Source organism: Amblyomma americanum, chromosome 10 (genome assembly GCF_052857255.1).
Source record: "Amblyomma americanum isolate KBUSLIRL-KWMA chromosome 10, ASM5285725v1, whole genome shotgun sequence".
Lineage (NCBI taxonomy): Eukaryota > Metazoa > Arthropoda > Arachnida > Ixodida > Ixodidae > Amblyomma > Amblyomma americanum.
This window is the reverse complement of record NC_135506.1, coordinates 75,535,056-75,553,558: the sequence shown is the minus strand read 5'-3', so window position 1 is coordinate 75,553,558 and position 18,503 is coordinate 75,535,056. Positions and strand designations below refer to the sequence as shown.

At 46.2% G+C, this 18,503-nt stretch overlaps 1 protein-coding gene across 1 annotated transcript in view; it reads right to left on the bottom strand.

Moving 5' to 3' along the window:
- TrpA1 (Transient receptor potential cation channel A1) overlaps positions 1-18,503 on the bottom strand; it is a 174,164-nt gene that overhangs the window by 51,718 nt on the left and 103,943 nt on the right. Inside the window, 3 exon segments of the mRNA XM_077639238.1 lie at positions 1,854-2,054; positions 2,930-3,166; positions 5,244-5,341. Coding sequence (XP_077495364.1) covers positions 1,854-2,054; positions 2,930-3,166; positions 5,244-5,341 — 536 coding nt within the window.

Genomic DNA, 18,503 nt, shown 5'->3' with positions numbered 1-18,503 from the left:
GCAAACAGGCTTCGCCAGAGGCATCACACGTACCCATTTGCTTTGGCGCAAGCGACGAATTTTATTTTATTTTATCGTATTCTTGCCTTGTTGCTAACGCGGCGCGCCTGCCTGTGAGTTCGTGGCCGTGTCCATGTCTGTGCCAGCTTCTAGTGATGACTTATTTTTGCACCGTGAACCGCGGTTTCTAGAGTTGTCTGTGACCAGCAGAAAAAGAAGACAGCACATAACGCGGCAAAGTGGCCTCCTGCTTCTATTTCAATGCTCTAGGCTTCTGTTACGCTCACATTGGCCGCGCAGTACGCACCGTGCCCGCATTGCGAGTACCGTTATCCCGCACGAATAATTCGCGGCTGACCACCCTTATTACGATGGTTGCAATAATCGACTCCACATAGTCGGAAGAGAGTATAGTGGCAAGCTGCCGTTTAAGTGCAGCGAACAGTCCTGGTTTCAACTGTAATCATGAATAGCTGACACTAAGCCTAGCTTGAAAGAGAGAGACAGAGAAAGAAACAATAGGACGGGAGGTTAATCAGGCGGTGCCCAGTAAGCTATCCTACACGTGTGGTGGGGAACAAAGGGGGAAAAAGTAAAAAGAGAGCGGCAACGAAATGAGCTTCTCATGTGTCCATCCACCACTATGACAAGGGGACAGAGGGCGCAAACTTAAAGCTTAAAGTTTATTGTCGGAAACTCAACCCCGAGTCCTTTAAGCTAGCGATAGCTAGCAAGACATTGCATTGCTTTAACGACGTCACTTCACTATGCCGGCTTCTGACGGGTCTTCCGGAAACAGCTTCGACGACGCAGCCTTCTACTCGGCGGGAAGTTCGAGAAGACCCGACCTCGAAGGGAAGGCACAGCAGGGAAGAATGACCCCAGCGGCTGTTCATGACGAGTGACAAGAAGAAAACTAGCCCTACAGCTTGGCTCGGCTTATACAATGCAAGCATCGCATTTCGTCCGTCGCAGTGGGAGTCCTTTGTTGCGAGCGCGATACATCCCTTGGTCAGAAGCGGCCGTCCGGCTGTACTGACGAGGAGCGACGTCGGGCCAGTCTCCGCGTATAAGGACGCCGGTCTGTCACTCACTCCACAATACGTGCACTGCTGTGAAGCAGTTTCCGACACGACGAAGAATAGGCGGATCAGTTTTCCTTGATTTGTTGTTGCGCTTGAAAGGGTCTACCACACTACAGGCTGTTGCTTCTTTTTTTGTTTTATTCCCAAATTCCGCGTCATCAGGCAGTATGATATGGCCGCAGTCAAAAAACAGTTCCGGACTGTACGCTCTCAAAGCCTCGAACTTATCTCCACTGCGCCTTCAGTAAACTTCATTCGTTTTCAGCATTACAGAAGCGTTTGGCAACTTTAAGCAGATAGAAACCGGAAGTCATTGAAAGTATTCTCTTTACTAGTATTGTGCTGCTTTAAGTACTGCATAACCAGCAACTGATAGCTATACAGAGGCTGACGTGGCTTAGGCCACGCCATTTGTTACCACGCAAATTTTTCGAAGGGTTAAAAAAAGGGCAGTTGGAACGTCTAGAATGCTGAATTGCCTCAAGGAAGAAGAACATCGGCATTTGAGGCGTCCTTGAAAGGATAGAGGGAAATATTATATGACCACGCCCCGAAGCGGTGGAGCTTCAGTTCATATTTGGGTTATAGCCGACTGCTTATCAAAAATATCTATTTATAAACGCTAATAATGAGCTTTCAGGGTTGGACGACAGATTTCTGAGGATTCCACGTGGTGGATATACTGGCCTGAGCACGGGAATCACTGTACTGCTCAGCTTCGCGGTGGTTAGGCATACTATCTACTTCGATTGAGTGGTTCGGACATACCTCGTTGATCTCCCCGTAAAAGTCGTCAAGCAGGCCCCCGCTGAGAACGATGTGGTGCAGCAGGTTCCGGCGCAGGTTGTCCTTGACACTCAGGTCGGCGTCCAGCCTGAGCAGTGCCGTAACCGTCTTCCAGGCGCCGCGAGCCGCCGCCAGCAGGATGACAGTGCGGCCCTCTTTGTCGGTGGCATTCATGCTGGCGCCCTGCGCCGAGACCCCGTAATACCAATTGATTTTGACAGTCGGTGGCCCTTAAGAAATGCACTGGGTACAGAGTGAATTTGGGCTCTATTGAGCAATCACTCCATTCTAATCGCCAATATGCTACAATCACTGAAAACGAGAATTCTATAAGCATGAAAATGCAGGAGAAAAATAAATATAGGTACCTCCACCAACGAATGTTTTTTTTTTTTTTCAGGCTGACTGCGATTACTGTTAAAACGTTTTAATGCCGATGTATGCGTTTTAACCACATCGGCATCCACCTGTGGTACTCGATCACACAGTCCAATTAGTCTTGAAATTATCATTAAAGTCCCAAATCTTAATCCAGTGATGGAAAACAATTTCATTTTAAAATCAAAACTTCTCAGGAATAAAAGCATCTTTTAAAACCGAAAAAATGTCAACAGAGCCAGAGAAGTCAAACAAAACTTTACAAAAAAAATTGAATGGGATTGCTTTAGAGTGTGTTTAGGTCCACTTACACTGAACAGAGCATGCTGCTGTAAATTTCACCTATATATATTCGTGGTGCCCACCAGACGAACGCAGGCGCTTTCGAGTAACAGATGCTGCAAATCCGACGTACTTTACTATAAACTTACTGTATTACGACGTCATCAACTTCTGTCTACACTATCCTTCCATATCCAGTCTTTATTATTTACCCTTTCTTTTCTACTGCTGTGTCCAATGGGAGGCTAGGGACACGTTTCCCACAGCCGGCCTCTCCTGTAACCTAATTTAATTTCTTACTTTTCTCCTGATTATGCGCTTACAGCCGTAAAACAGAGGGACCAATGATGAACATCGAAACGCGGGGATAGTCAGAGATAGTGGCGCTGAGCAGAGACCTCTGAGACGAGGTACTCGACCAGCTCGACGTGGTCGAACATGGCGGCGCAGTGTAGCGGCGTCATCTGCTGGGCGTCGCTGCAGGTGAGGCAGTGGACCCTCTGGTCGGGCTGCCGCGCGAACATGAGACGCACAATGTCCATGGCGCCCTGGGAGCAGGCCAGGTGGACAGGGGTGGAGAGGTCGTGCTGCTGGGTGCTGATCAGGGCGCCGCTCTCCAGGCATAGCTGGACCGCCTGCAAAAGCCGCCGTCCATTGCACGGCGTGTTTAGGGTGAACTCCGCGAGGATGGTGTAATATAGCTGAACAAAGTCTCAGGTGACTAGCTTTGTGCTTGAGGAGCGCTATTGATTTAAAAGGTACAAAGGTACCACTCATCTAAAGCCCTTACCCAAGGGGCCTTGAGGTATCTTTATAAATAAATAAATAAATAAATTAATTAATTAAAACGACCTTGTTGACATGGCTCCAAGATCAATTGATCAAATGCACTAGGTAGAACAAGGTGTAAAATATGAGCTGAAAACTCTATTCAGCGAAAGCGGAAAACAAAAAATACTCAATTAACAGTTCACACCTTGCCTTTTTCTTTGTCCTTTACCCTTTTGAACTGTTTGCCCATGAACGCTTATTAACTATGCCAGTTTTTCTTATTCTACCTAAATAGCTAAAAAATCCAAGACTATGCAAGAAATGATATGATAAGCAGAGGCGATAGATCCTGTTTACAAGTGTGAGTGCACCCGGCAAATATATTGCTAATATTGCTCAATAATACAAGACTAGTTCCTGCGTACAGCCTTGAGCATGTATGTTTTGTGCGTCGCGCTTCATCGTTCATCACTGCCAACTGGAATATCATGAATTGTGCACCTAGGCTTCCATGTACAGCAATATTAAACGTGTCGCTCACTCTCTTTCATCCCCATAATTGATTTCTTTTTCTGCCATGCTGTGGCATAAATTTTACTTTATTTTTTTAACTTATACCGAAGATCTGGCCCACTGCATGGTGTCTGGCATAGATGCTAGTTGAAAACTTGCATTTTACAATGGTGCTCGTACATATTGAACGAATTGTTTCCTGCTCGTTAATGGTAATTTCACTTTATGTAAGCACTCTGATGAGAACTTGGCATTTAAGAGATAAACTAAAGAAGCTCCCCGCGCTCTATTGTTGCACGCTTCTTGTGCAGCTGTTTTCCTCTGCAGTCGATTTTGAAAACGGAAACACGGTCGGTGTTTTTAATTCACTGCAAAAGTCTTTGGCAGCGTTCATGTTAAATAGAAAAGCTTCTGTCGTTCGTCGCCTGCGCTCGATCCAAGATGGGTGAAGTGCGCCTTTAACTGAGCAATGTGAATGACGGTTCAGCGAGCACACTATACAACACTTATAGCGGGCGTGGGGTAAACTCACTTCACCTCAATTCGTTTCAAATGTGTGATTCACCGGGATTTAATTCAACGTACGTGCGAAACCGGAGCACATGATTCCGCGTACAAACACTGCCTTGACGCAGCCGTTAATGGGACCCTGAGGACCAACTTAAGTTGGCCTGAGTCGATAGAATGCCGCATTCTTGTCCCAGAGGGACTGCTTTCATTAAAAAAAACGAAATTTACAGTGTATTGAAACGGTCGTAAAAAGAAATACATCTATCATCACCACCGGCCGTTTTCACAAGCAGCCTGTGGTAACGCCACTGTTCACTTTAGTTTGCGCATTTCTGATGCTAGGCCACACCGCCATTCCTTTCCTTCTGTGATCACGGAATCATTTTCATCACTGACGTCACGCGTTTAACTCGAATGGCGAGAAGCGACGTTTAATTTTTACATCATGTTGTCTTAGCAATAAATGTGTATTTTGCTGTTCAACACCAGCTTTATTTGGATATAGTTTAGATTTGCATTGAAGCTCCGCCTATATTTAGGACCGCAGCACAAAATCACTCCACGACAAAAAAGTTGACCGTTGTGAAAAGTTTTCTTCTCGCCTAGAAGCTAATCACAAGAAAAAATTTATAACTACTAGAATTTGGATGCCTGGCGTCTTTAATGTTGTCATACATTAAAAAAAATCTGATTTAGTTTGCTGTTATGATAGATTTTTGGGGTAATACTGGATGCCGCGGACAGTGGCCCAGTGTCACCAACTACTGTTTCTTTTTTGTAAAGCTACATCTTACTATACAGACAGAGAGCTGAACGATTGATTGATTTTTAATTCGAACAAACCTAGGGTAGATCGTACCTCAGAAACAGTTCAAGAGTGTGCCTGCCTTGCATCTCGCTATGTACTACGGTCCTCACCTTTATGTCTCCAGCGTGGACGGCAGAGTGGAGCGGCACGTTCCCGTCGGCGTCGTAGAGCTTCATCATCTCGGCCCTCGAGTAGCCGCTCGACTCGCCTGCAGGGGTGATAGCAGAGATGAACAGAGAGAGAGCAATTGAATACGAGGCAAAGCACAGAACCTGTCGACCCGGGGGTGCATTTCGCAACGATTTTACTCCATGATTGCTTCTCACTTGCCTTGTCTCATTGGCAGCTGCTGTCTTGGACGTCAGCTCTAATAAATGAAAACAAATACCTGTTTTCGGGCCTAGCATCGAAAGCCCAGCTGACCGGCGCTAAATAGGCTGAAAAAAACTAATAATGAAAAGCGTCGTTACAAAAGACGGGGCCCCTACTGTCCTTGCTCTGGCCTGCAAACTCTGGATTAACGCTAATGGAAATAAAAAAGCAGGAGAATAGGATCACGAAGGTGGCGACGAGGGGCGGAGCTTAGATCCGTTTGACCCAGATTCAGGCTAGCATGTCGCCTTGGCTAATTTCAACTGCGCCGTAACAAAGAAGAGACCAAGAACAAAACACGAGAGGAATTAGCACTAAAGAGCGTGGACGACCGGGCCACCTCTCGCCGAACGTCTTACGTAACCTTATATAAGCTGTACCATGTGTTCCAGCTTACATAAATCGGGGGCGTACAAAACACGGTGTCCGCTCCCACGTCACCTTTGGGCGTCCGTACTGAGGCACGTGCCAAGGGCTGTACTAAGTGAGATGATGTAGGATCCAAAGTAGAAGACTGGGCGAGTTGGTATGTACTCATACTGAAAAACAGCGCACACAATACAGAGACCAAGAAAAGAAACGACACGAGCGCTGAAAGCGAACTTAGGTCCCAGTTCGAGCACATGGTGCACATCGTGCCGAAGGGAAACCCCACCTGTACAGTAGATGGCGCTCGCTGTCGTGCCGGTTTTCTTCGGTAGTAAGGCTCGCAGGTGAGGCAAAGCCTGTTGCCAGATGAAGTCGGTGCATCTGTCAGCTACGGTGAGATATTCTTTGAAGACCTTCTTGCTTCTGGTGGGGCCACAACTAGCTTGCAGAGCCTGTTGCCAGATGAAGTCGGTGCATCTGTCAGCTACGGTGAGATGTTCTTTGAAGACCTTCTTGCTTCTGGTGGGGCCACAACTAGCTTGCAGAGCCTGTTGCCAGATGAAGTCGGTGCATCTGTGAGCTACGGTGAGATGTTCATTGAAGACCTTCTTGCTTCTGGTGGGGCCACAACTAGCTTGCAGAGCCTGTTGCCAGATGAAGTTGGTGCATCTGTCAGCTACGGTGAGATGTTCTTTGAAGACCTTCTTGCTTCTGGTGGGGCCACAACTAGCATGCAGAGCCTGTTGCAAGATGAAGTCGATGCATCTGTCAGCTACGGTGAGATGTTTTGTGAAGACCTTCTTGCTTCTGGTGGGGCCACAAGTAGCTTGCAGCTGAAGGAGCTGCAAGCTACATGTAGCCCCACCAGAAGCAAGCAGGTCTTCAGAGAACATCTCACCGCAGCTGAGAGATGCGCCGACTTCATCTGGCAACAGGCTTTGCCTCACCTGCGAGCCTTACTACCGAAGAAAACCGGCACGACAGCGAGCGCCCTCTACTGTACAGGTGGGGTTTCCATACCGCACGATGTGCGCCGTGTGCTCGAACCGGGACCTACGTTCGCTGTCAGCGCTCGTGTTGTCGTTTTTTTTTTAGTCTCTGTATTGTGTGGGCTGTTTTTAAGGATGCAGGAGGCCTGCACACTGTTCACGAATACTGCTCACCACATCGAATGTGGTGAGGATGTCGTGTTCACCCCCACTTAATGTGCAAGGGGGAATCCCGTAGAGTAAAATGAGTGCGCGGCATTTGTCAACATAATACTAGGCACCAGATGTATACTTTTGGTTCGTATAGTGTCCCTTAATGCGCGCGGCAATATGGGACACTAAGTTTCTTGAGGACTAAGGGAACTATTGCCATCGCCCAATTGAAGCTTATGAGTTACGCAGGTGCTAAAAGTTTTTGCCTTTATGTTTTTGGCAAGCGGTGCACATACGTGGCTGAAGTGAGATACAAATCAGTCTTTTCGTCAGTTTTTAACCGCTCTCAGCACAGACGGAGTGAGAATCTTTAGGGCATGGCAGAAGAATAGAAAACCCTAAATGCAAACCCTAACAGCCTTCGCCACGAGGAATGAATGTGATTGATGATAAAGGGTTTGTCTTGTAGGGAGGACGTGGATGGTTTGGTTTGGTTTAGGGGGGTTTAACGTCCCAAAGCAACTCAGGCTATGAGTGACGCCGTAGTGAAGGGCTCCAGAAATTTCGACCACCTGGGGTTCTTTAGCGTGCACTGACATCGAAAAGTACACGGGCCTCTAGAATTTCGCCTCCATCGAGATTCGGCCGCCGCGGCCGGGATCGAACCCGCGTCTTTCGGGCCAGCAGCCGAGCGCCATAACCACTCAGCCACCGCGGCGGCTTTGAAGGAGGATGTGGATGGATATGCGCAGCAATACTATATGCATTAAGTGCACAGGGTATGAAAGAACAAACTTTAACACAAGTTTGTTTTGTTCTGAATTCCTTTGCTGCTACGCACCGCGCCCGGGTCGTGGTTTACAAGAATAAAAGGTTCGTGTTAGTAAGAACCATGAGGATACGGGGTGTACACAACAGTACAAAACAGGGGTGACAGCACGCAAATAAGTCACTTTATAATGGCGACTGTATAATTGTTTTAGACCATTTACCACCGCACGTTGATGCGGTCCTAAAAAATGTGACAAGCTCAACAACGGCGAAAAACCCCACTGCCAACGACAATGCACATCAAACGGCTTGTTCAGATTTTCTTCATGACAACAGCCGAAAAAAATCTGAGCTCAGAGCCGTGAACAACAGCCGCCAGACATACGTTACTCTCTCGTCGCTTTCTATGCAAATGCCGGAAAGTGCCCAGTTTCCCCAAGTTCAGCCCCATTCGTGAGGCTTTAACTGCGTGCTGTCCACAAACTTCCTAATGCGCGGTGACAAACGGTTGCTGTCGTAACGGGGACGGCACTCGTAATGTGACGGAATGTTGTTGCAATAGAACACTTTTTACATCTCACATTTAAGCTGGCTCGTCGGACTACATCCGCTCAGTTAAGATCACAGTAAGAACCTCATGAAAATTTTGTGCACTTCGGAATAACGGCTGTGTAGGCATTTGCCGCTGTCAAATATTGAGCTTGACTTCTTGAAGGGTAACTTCAGAGTAAGAAGGACACTTTTCAGCACTACGCCGATGTGGTTACGTCTCAGTGGGTCCGTGCGGTCTAGCAGACTACGGCTCTGACACAACTAGGTGTTGAATTTCCACGACTCCTCGCACGGAACAGCTGGATATTGAGATAAAGTTAAAATAGTTTGCTGTTATCTTTTCTGGCGTACTGTGGATTGCACGGTGACCAATATTTAAGTGTTGTTAAAGAGACGCTGAATGTAACACATTCCGTTTTCTGTTCTTAATAAAAATTCCTTACATTGGTTTCTGTGGGCACATCTGTGATTGTCAGGAAGCAAAAGATGCGTTTATTCCTGAGAAGAAAACTGCACTTAAAAATTGTCCCTCTGACAAGGACTCCTTGAGAGTCGAGTTCAATTTAATGGTTGTGTCGCATAGCCTCTGTAATTCGTGTCATCTACTGTGTTGACGCACCACAATGTACTTGCGCAATATTCCGGCGGTGGCTCCACCTACATTTCATCTTTTGACCTTTTCTAGCTCATGAAACCTCCGTTGTCAGTTAAAGTAGCGTCTTTTTCTCTACAAACGGTAATCTATTGACAAATGCCAACTTCAATTTACCTTGAGTGTCCCTCCCTCCAAGCGCTGTGAATGAGAACCAAATCTGATAAGCCTCTACCGCAGCGACAAAATCAGAGCTCGCACATATTCTAAACCTCAAGCGTGGAGTTGCAGAAGGCTGCTTAATAAAGAAAGGTACGAAAATGAAATCGAAAATGGAAATGAAATGAAAATGATCCGGTAAAGATCAACCGGGAAATCAGTGAGGCCAGACATATGCGATTGGGGGAAGAATGTGTCAGTGACCCTTCCATTGCTTTAACATATAATGAGGTTAGATTTCTTGAACAGGCCATGTGTATGGGGTTGTCATGACATGGTTTTTTTTTGGTTTTTGATGATTGTGTGGTTTTGGTGCTTCTTGGCTTTGATACCTTCTGTGTTTTTCTCAATACACGTTAGTTGCGAGTCAGCGTTTGTCCTCTCTTTAGCGCTGTTTATTCATTATGTCAAATATCACAGCCACATGACCTTCACCTTTGCACGGGAGGAGTAGAGCTTTCGTTGTAAAAAAAAATTGGCAGTGGCTTAGCTCGGATATGCCAGGATATACGTAGCGAAAGCTAAGGCATATCATGGTTAGCCTTAGCTGATCTTGATTGCAAGTCCAGGTTAGTCTGGTTGTCTAGCTATGTTTTCGTCGCATTAAAGACGCCACAAGCGTGGTTGCGGCGCACTCGAGCTCTCCTTTTCAATCCCCCGACATGTTATCAGACATGCGACGCAGCTGGTGAAGTGAGCGGAGGCGAGCGCAACGACTAGAAACGCGGTGTGATGTCATACCAAACAGCGGCGGCGGCGAGCAGCGCGATGTGACGTCATGCCAGATGGCGCGGCGAGTGCGCAAAGCGTAGTAACCGTCTTACATATCTTGGTGAACACTCGAACCGTGCCGTAAAGGAAGGAATAAAGGAGGGAGGAAAAGAAGAAAGAGAGAACTGAAAATTAAAACTTGCATTTTGACGGAAATACCTGCCGCAGTGGCTCAGGGGTTAGAGCGCTCGACTACTGATCCGGAGTTCCTGGGTTCGAACCCGACCGCGGCGACAGCATTTTAATGGAGGGAAAACGCTAAGGCGTCCGTTTGCTTGTGATGTCAGTGCACGTTAAAGATCCCCAGGTGGTCGAAATTATTTCAGAGTTCTCCACTACGGCACCTATTTCTTCCTTTCTTCTTTCACTCCCTCCTTTATCCCTTCCCTTACGGCGTGGTTCGGGTGTCCAACGATATATGAGACAGATACTGCGCCATTTCCTTCCGCCAAAAACCAATTACTACTACTACTACTACACCTGTGGTTCGGTGCTACTAGTGGCGCATGCTCGGTTGTGACTAGGGAGCAAGAGTGAGAAATACGCCGTGTGTCGTCACTGCTCCTCGCGAATGCGCAGCACGTCTCTCTAGGAATCACGCGAAACTGCTAAACCTGCGCCAAGTAAAGCTTTCGCTTTAAAAACTTACGTTCGTTACGAGTAGGCGCTGATGTTAACTCTTTATGCATCTGTGCCGTTCCGTTGCACCATAATATACTAAGAGGTAGCAGCTAACACTAATCTAAAGGCAGATGCAAGCGCATGCCGGTGCCTGCATCCCCGAGAAACCTTTGCGCTGGGTATTCGATTACGAAACCCTACCAGCCTGTTCAGTAGTGTTTTTATTTGCACTGCCCGACTAATGTCAAAAGATTAGTTTTAAGCATTCAGGAAAAGCCTCGTAGTTATGAGCTTTGAGCTAAGCGCTTTCGATTGGTCCAGATCCTACGGTGAGAAAAAGACATGAACGCACAGAAGAAATTTTTTGCACACGTGCAGGTGAAGGACACACTTTACTTTCCAAGCATGAATCGACAGCGCTGCCTTCGCCCAGGAAAAAGAGATATAAAGAAGAAATCCTTGCTGATGAAACAGCTGGTAGCACTCGGCGTGACCAGAAGCTGGCGCCATAGAGAGCGTGTGGTTTATGACTGAGTGCATAAATCACTGCTACCTTGTCTGTGTGTGTGCGCGCGCGCACGTGTGTGTGTGTGTGTGTGTGTGTGTGCGTGTGTGTGTGTGTGTGTGTGTGTGCGTGTGTGTGTGTGTGTGTGTGTGTGTGTGTGTGTGTGTGTGCGCGTGCGCGTGCGCGTGTGTGCGCGCGCGCGTTTGTGTGCGTGTGCGTCTGTGTGTGTGTGTGCGTGTGTGTGTCGGTGTGTGTGAGAGAGAGAAAGAGAGAGGGAAGAGAGTTCAATATCTACCCTTCTTTTTCTCCCAATTTCTCTGCCTACTCCCATTTTCTTCCTTTTTTACTTTTCATAGTCCGACTATCGATCTGTAGCTATTTTTATGACGTTTTCTTCCGTAGTGATTTTTTCCAATTCAGCATGAAGCAGGAAAAAATAGCACAGTCGTCAATAGAAACATCAACGCCATTGTTCTGAGCACAATTACAAACACTTGTAATAGATTCTCGCAAGTCGCAAGAGGTGTGCGCTAAACAACAACTGAGATATAAATTTCAGTTATTAATTGTCTAAAATATTTGGAAAACGTTTTAGTACAGCAATTACTGCTCCAGTGAGGATATATATTTTAAGTAGGGTGCTAGAGCAGAAAGTCTGCCATTTATATTTCTTCACGCATGGAACTTAATACAAGTTGCAGTTCACAGAAAAATAATGGAAGCATAAGAACAACCTAATAAATGTAAAAAAAGAAGGTTCGCAGAAGTGCACCTCGCGTGTTGTCCACCATAAGCGCGTTCGGAAGCCTCGGGGCACGGTTAATCGCCAAACATTTCTTCCCCGACGCCCTATTTACTCTCCTTTTGAGACCCACGCGAGCTCCGCACTCCTACACTAGGGCTATAAAAAAATGCGGCTACGCCGAGAAAAGCAGAGCACGTCGTCTGGTACGTTTTGGGTATTTGATCAAGATACCCAAGAAAATAAACGCCGAAGCAAACGCCGCAGGTGAAACGATAATGTTTGGCCAGTCAAGATGAAGTAAGAATGTATTTAAAAATAAAGTCGAGAAGAGAGATCAGGCATCGAAAAGCACGAATAAAAGTGAAACCAACGCAAGAGTAAAGTTTTCCACGACGTGGCAAATTTCTTGCGCTTCTGCACCTGAGCAATTTCCTCCTCAATCAGACCCCATGCTGAGCAAAGCTGTTCAGCGTCCCGATCAATACCTACGACAATGTATGTGCTGAGTGAGCCCACGAGAAAGCCCTTAAAGGATTCGCAAAAAAGCATGAGAACATTCTCCTTCTATCAACGTCGAAATCACCTTAAACGTTATCATAGAGAAAGTGGCAAGTAACGTGCTTATTGCATTGAAAATGTTGAAAACCGAATGTAATAATCGTGAGATTATTCGCGGTGTAAGTTATAAGGCTACAGACGGCGCATAATTAGGAAAGTTGGGTCACAAGATCAAACCTGTCCTTGCAGTATCCCTGTGTGTTTCGCTGCGCCCAGTCACTTTGAGATGACTGGTTGTCATTCGAGGCATACGGAGTTTGGCAAAAATATACAGACACAAGGGAGGCTGAGAAGGAGCACGCTAGTCTTAGCTGTATCTTATCACTGTTCCTTGCGTCCGCGTCTTTTTGCGCAGCCAGCATGCCTGAAGTGTAGCAGGATGCGTTGTTGGGCAAGTTGGTTCATTGCAATAGGAAACATTGGTTGCGCTTTCTAGACAAGTGGCTGCATGTACTGCACTTTATGCGTGCCTCGAAACCTGCACCCCCTTATGTGCACATGCATGTAGCACGCCGAGCATAACTAACAACCTGTGAGGGACAGACCCCCCAAGTATCCTTTAGAATGTGTGGCAAGGTATACGGTGGACCGCTAGTTATTGAATGGTTGGTTATCAGGAAATCAAAGGCGCAATAATTGTTTCACATCTCGGCGAACATCTGAACCGCGCCGTAAAGGAAGGGACAAAGGAGGGACTTGAGAGAAGAAAGGAAGAAAGAGGTGATGTAGTGGAGGGCTCCGGAATAATTTCGACCACCTGGGAATCTTAAACACGCACTGACAGCACACAGAGAAGCCTATCTATTGCGGCAGCCGCGGCCGGGTTACACGGGTTTGCCTGTTTATATGATCATCTAGGCGTTGAGCAGCTTTATTTTTTGATGGAGAGTTTAGAGGAAGTTCGCTGGAGTAAAGGTTGGATCAAATTAAGCAAACTGTGTGAAAGTACTCAGGAAAGTCACAGTCATAGTTTTCAGGCTTTTATAAGCTGATGCAAAGGCTGTTGCTGGCTACTGTGATCGCTGTCGAAAGCATGGAGTGTGAAGTGCTATGTTTTCATCCAAGAGATTTCTAAATGACAATCTCGCATGCCGCTTTTAACGCATTCTTGTGTGAAGTCACAGAATTGCTTTTTCATCTTGCTGTTTTACCTCGCTTAAGGATATCCTCATGAAACCGTTTAATGGCTTTGACATTCAGGTCACAACAGTTCTTTTTGGCGCGGGGTCTTTTTAATCCTGTGCATCTAAAAATGAATTAATACTGGCAGTGGCCCAGAATAAGGTTAGAATAACGTTTGGCTGAGGTACTTCAAGGCTTACTTATTCACCAACTAACTTTCAGCGCCTTCCCGACACAAGCAGACCGAATAAACTTAGAAGGGGAACTGCAGAAACATTTGGGGAACACTTAGTCAGGCTGGAGAGAACAGTACTTGTTCGCCGTGTCCGGCAAGAATCTTACAAGAACTATGTCATCTGTTAACCTCGCTGTATTTCCTTTTTAAATTTCTGAGTTCTCGGTTCAAATATTTCATGGCTTTCTGGTGCACTTATAAGCCAAGCTAGCCAATATGGCGCAGACAGCCACTCTTGGAGGCCCACTATATTTCTTCACGGTAATTTTCTGTTATAGTCATAGTTAAGCAGATTTATTCGTGAGCAGCTGGAAGTTCCGGATGCCACTATCAACAACTTCGGACAGATGCTACAGAACCTGAATAACATCGCAGGCGGCTATGCTCACATGCCGTGTGCACAAAACTTAAAAAGTGATGCGGCATAGTGGTCTGGAAAATTATGTTCCATTCCTTTTGTTTTCTGCAGTCCTACTTTCCTCTTTGTGAAGAATATGGTGCCCAAATTTTCCTGCAATACAGTTTATTTTTCGTTGCAACGCGAAATGAGCCTTTTGGTTTAAGTGGTAGCAGCGATATGTTTGCAAGGTCTGCCCCGCAAGTTAAGTAGTGTGCCACTGGAAGCCTAAATCTACTTACGAGGAACGAAGTACCATGCGAAAGTATGGAGAGCAAGTTGAATCAAGTAGTAACATGAACTAGCAGAGCAGAAAAAAAAGTTAGAGAGGAAAGGAAAGGAAGGTATACAGAACAAGGTTCGAAAAACATGAGCACCTACAGGCCACCACGATGTTTAGAAACAACGCTGGTGATCGAGTAAGGAAACTGCACGTATCGCCGACGCATTCGTCCACAGTTGTGCGCGATTCGCTTAGATTTCTCTTTGAGGACTGTCTTTCATGTAGAGCTGTCTAGAAGCATTTAGATTCGGAGAAACACCCAGCTGACCAATTGCCTCGACGTTGTGAAGAGAGACAGTCAGGCTGTAATGAAGCGCGAACAGTGCCTGTGAAGAAAACAAAACATTTTAGGCGTGCATTATCAACTGCAGTAAACAGCTAGCCTGTTTCATGTCTGTGGGTAAAGAGTCGACCGAAATGCATATGCATTTAACAGCTGAAATGAAAAATTTCGCTACGAAGTAGCCATATGTGCCAGATGCATGTTTGCGTTTCATTCCAGCCTGATTGTATGTATCCGGCATCACAACACACGTTTGTTGTGATGTTTTATAAAGACATCGCTTCCGAAATAACGTTTTGTTCTACCGCATACGTTTCGTGAAAGAAATTACTAGCGCCTAACAGCCGCATTCACAGGTGCACTGTGAAATTATTAAATAATGTTAGAAAGTTTTGTTTGCATGTTTGTCTATAGGTGGCACTCTCTTCCTCTCAAATGCTGTTTCTGGCTTTCCTTGGACTCTGCTGATTATGTGCGCGTCCTGGTAGTGCATGCCGACGATTCTCTGAGTAGAACATCTGTCACTGGTAAATAAAGTTATGTGATCACTGCGGCACCCGCATTGGAGGAATGCGTAAGTACTGACGCCTCCTCGCCCATCTTTGCCCTCATTGCCTAAATTAATGAAGTACCGCCATTGCCCATTTTCAGTTTTCAAATTTTTTGCCACGCTTCGTTTTCAAATTTGGCGCCACGCTTCGCTACGTCCACTCTTCCGATTTTCCAAATTAGGCGTCACGCTTTAGCTCCGCCCACGTCCGGTGTTTTCAAACTTGGCGCCACTTTTGCTCTGGCCCCACCCAATTTTTGGACATTTTTGGCTTTTATTAACAAATTACCCCACATACACCTCATGATTTCCCCTCCGAGGGTTTTTGATGCTCTATCTAATGCAACCATTTTTTTTTCTTATAACTCAATTCGTTCGAACGTTATCGTGATGACAAGCTCGCGGTGACACGAAACCGCAAACATAGCCATAATATGCATACGAATAAGAAATTATTGTCCTCAAGCGTCGCTAGTGGGACGGCCTCAAATTGGAAAAGGCGGAACAGGATGAGTGCCTAGTTCCTCCTTATTTCCTAACCCTCCCACGCGCAGCAGTCTTTCCACGCGCGGCCACGCAGTGAGAACAATGAAACTCGCCCAGAGGTACGACTTCGTGGAATGCACCAAACATTCGTAGTTCAACAGCCGATTAACCGGACTATAATCCTGGGCGCCTAAAAAAAACGCAAAATGTTTTGAGCCCCCCCCCCCCACCCCCCCCCCCCCCCCCCCACCCCGAATTGTTCGTCGAGTGCAGCGACTGAGTGTGGCGCTGCACCTCTGGACAGTAGGATTAGGCAAGCCGGGCAAGCGTCGCTACGCAAACGAGCAGAGATAACATCTATTCCGCTTAACAATGCTCTAACCATTTAGGAGCTGGCGGCGTACTGCAGTGTACAAATCATGGCGTCGTTTAGACGGGAGGGTCGGAACACATGCTCCTATTGACGTGTCTGAAACACACGCAGAACACCTACGCTGGCACTATCTCTTCCCGATTGTTAGCTAGAGGCAAGTAGAACAGGCCTGTGTTCTCTACGATGGCACGCCGACAGGTGTTCCTGGAAAGGTCGGCAACCTGACCCAGCCGTTGTGTTAGGTGTGAAAAGGGGAGCACCGTCCGTTCCGCTTTGACCGAACAAGCGCTGTCAGCCCATACGCGTGAGTGCGTCTGACAGGGGCGCGAGACGGCTGGACGCTACGCTATGATAGCAGACGAAGTGCGACCAGCCTGGATGTATGCGCGCAAAAGTTCGCCGGACAATGCAGCCAGGAGTTTTGTTCGGGTCCCGATCAAAGCGTTACGAGTGGCGGGAAAGCTTTCAAGCGATAGGCCTTTATGTGACGCTAAAGGAGGCGTCAATATTGCTTCGGTAGTCGCTATGAACGCGCTGGCACCATGTCTCGAGGGCAAGATAATGGAAAATTGGATCTACTTTATTGCTTTTACCTGACCTGCTCTTATCGTTTGCCCGGTCAACGGTTTGTCCCTGACGATAGCATTGGGCAGAGCCGGGTCATCAGCCAGTCGCATGAATTGATGATAAGCTAGAAGGGAATGACTCTTGAAGGGCCAGAATGAAAAGGTCGGTCTGACATCCTCTCTATTCTGTATATATCTAAATGAAGTCGCCCAACACTTTGACAGCTCTGCACCTTTCCACTAAAGCCCACAGCATCGTGGAAACTACAGGTCGCTTCAGGAAGTCAAAAGTAGCCAAATGATTGGATGTGATTGACTGCAGCGGGTATATAAATTTGGATATCACAATTTCTCGCACGCTCTGAACTAAAGCCGGAGGGAAAATGTTTTGTTGTTACGCGTGAATAAGTATGCGAAATTGGCTGCCGACTAGCTCGTGCCTGCTTCCACAGAAATGCACGCTTTGGGAGTGAGGATAGCGGAGGCAAAAAATTATAACACTTCACTTATAGGGCTGATACGTTCTTTATATTTTACTTCTCATCTTGAACGGCGTTTGATGCTCTTTAAATAGAAAGCGTACAGTTTTGAGATGAAACAAAGTTTCCGCCGGCTCCGGCTTGGTTCTTGAGCTCATTTGATAAATGAGATTTCTAGCCCTTTTTCTGTCGAAGTGTGTTTCTTCATTTGTACAAGCGGACGAGGAGTGGAGAATTGAAGCTGGAACAAAACACAGCATCCTATACTATGAGGCGTATTTTACTTATGCTTCGGTTCAGTTAAACCGCGTTGCGCTTGTGGACAGTACGTAGGTTGACAGCTTATTGGACAACGAAGTGGCAAAACTTTTAGCGTTTTTAAGCGATTCTTAACGACATGGGCTATAAGACAGGGTTAGCCATGACCGCAATATTGAAGGCGACGACTCGTCTGAAATCCTTTTGACAAGCAATAAACATTGGTTATTTGCCGTCAGGTTAGATTGCGCTATCAAAGACTAAGAAATAGCAACATGCGATGTTTATAACAATAATACACACCTGGGCACGCGGAGGTGACAGGGGTTAAGGAAAGGCGTAGAAAACATATCATAAGACTGCGCTGTTACAATCAATATAACCGCAGATCCCTCCTCAGGTTGCCTGTGTTTTTCTGCTATCTATGGTCAAAAACACACCTAATTGGTTTTCTATGGAACTCATACCTACTAGGTGCGAGCGGAAGACAAACTTCAGAAACAAGATTTTGCTGCGCTTCGGAAGGTTAGAACATCTCCATGAATATGTTCAGAACATTATCTTACAGTAATTCACCGTTTCCTCCAAATTAAAAGTAATGTCGAAGAAAGGTGTACATGCAAAGGAGCGAGAGGAATAAACAAGTCCAGGCCATACAAAAGACTCATAAATGTATTTTAGTTTTCATTCTTTGCACTCACAATACCAAAACGAATTTGCTAACTGACAGCCTGCGTGTTCGATTATTCGTCTTGGTAGAGAGCGTCATATTCCATTTCATTCCAAAACTGATGAGGCATCGTCTATTCAGCGGCTTCTTACCCCCTTGGCACTTACCACCATACTGCAGGGATTAAAATTTAATTAGTTAATAGATATCTGCGCATTATTTTCATAGTGACTGACGTCTGCTGCGGCTGAGCGTTTCTCCCTGAAAATATACTCTTTCTAGTTAAAACTTCACAAAATTAGGAATGTTTAATTTGTTTACTGAAACACCCGGCATACATACTGTGAAGGAGAGTGCATAGTTTCGGGCTAAATTATAAGATACGCAACGCTGTAGTCTATATATTGCGTACGCAGTTTAGCAGACCAAAAGCGCCTGAACATACAGACGG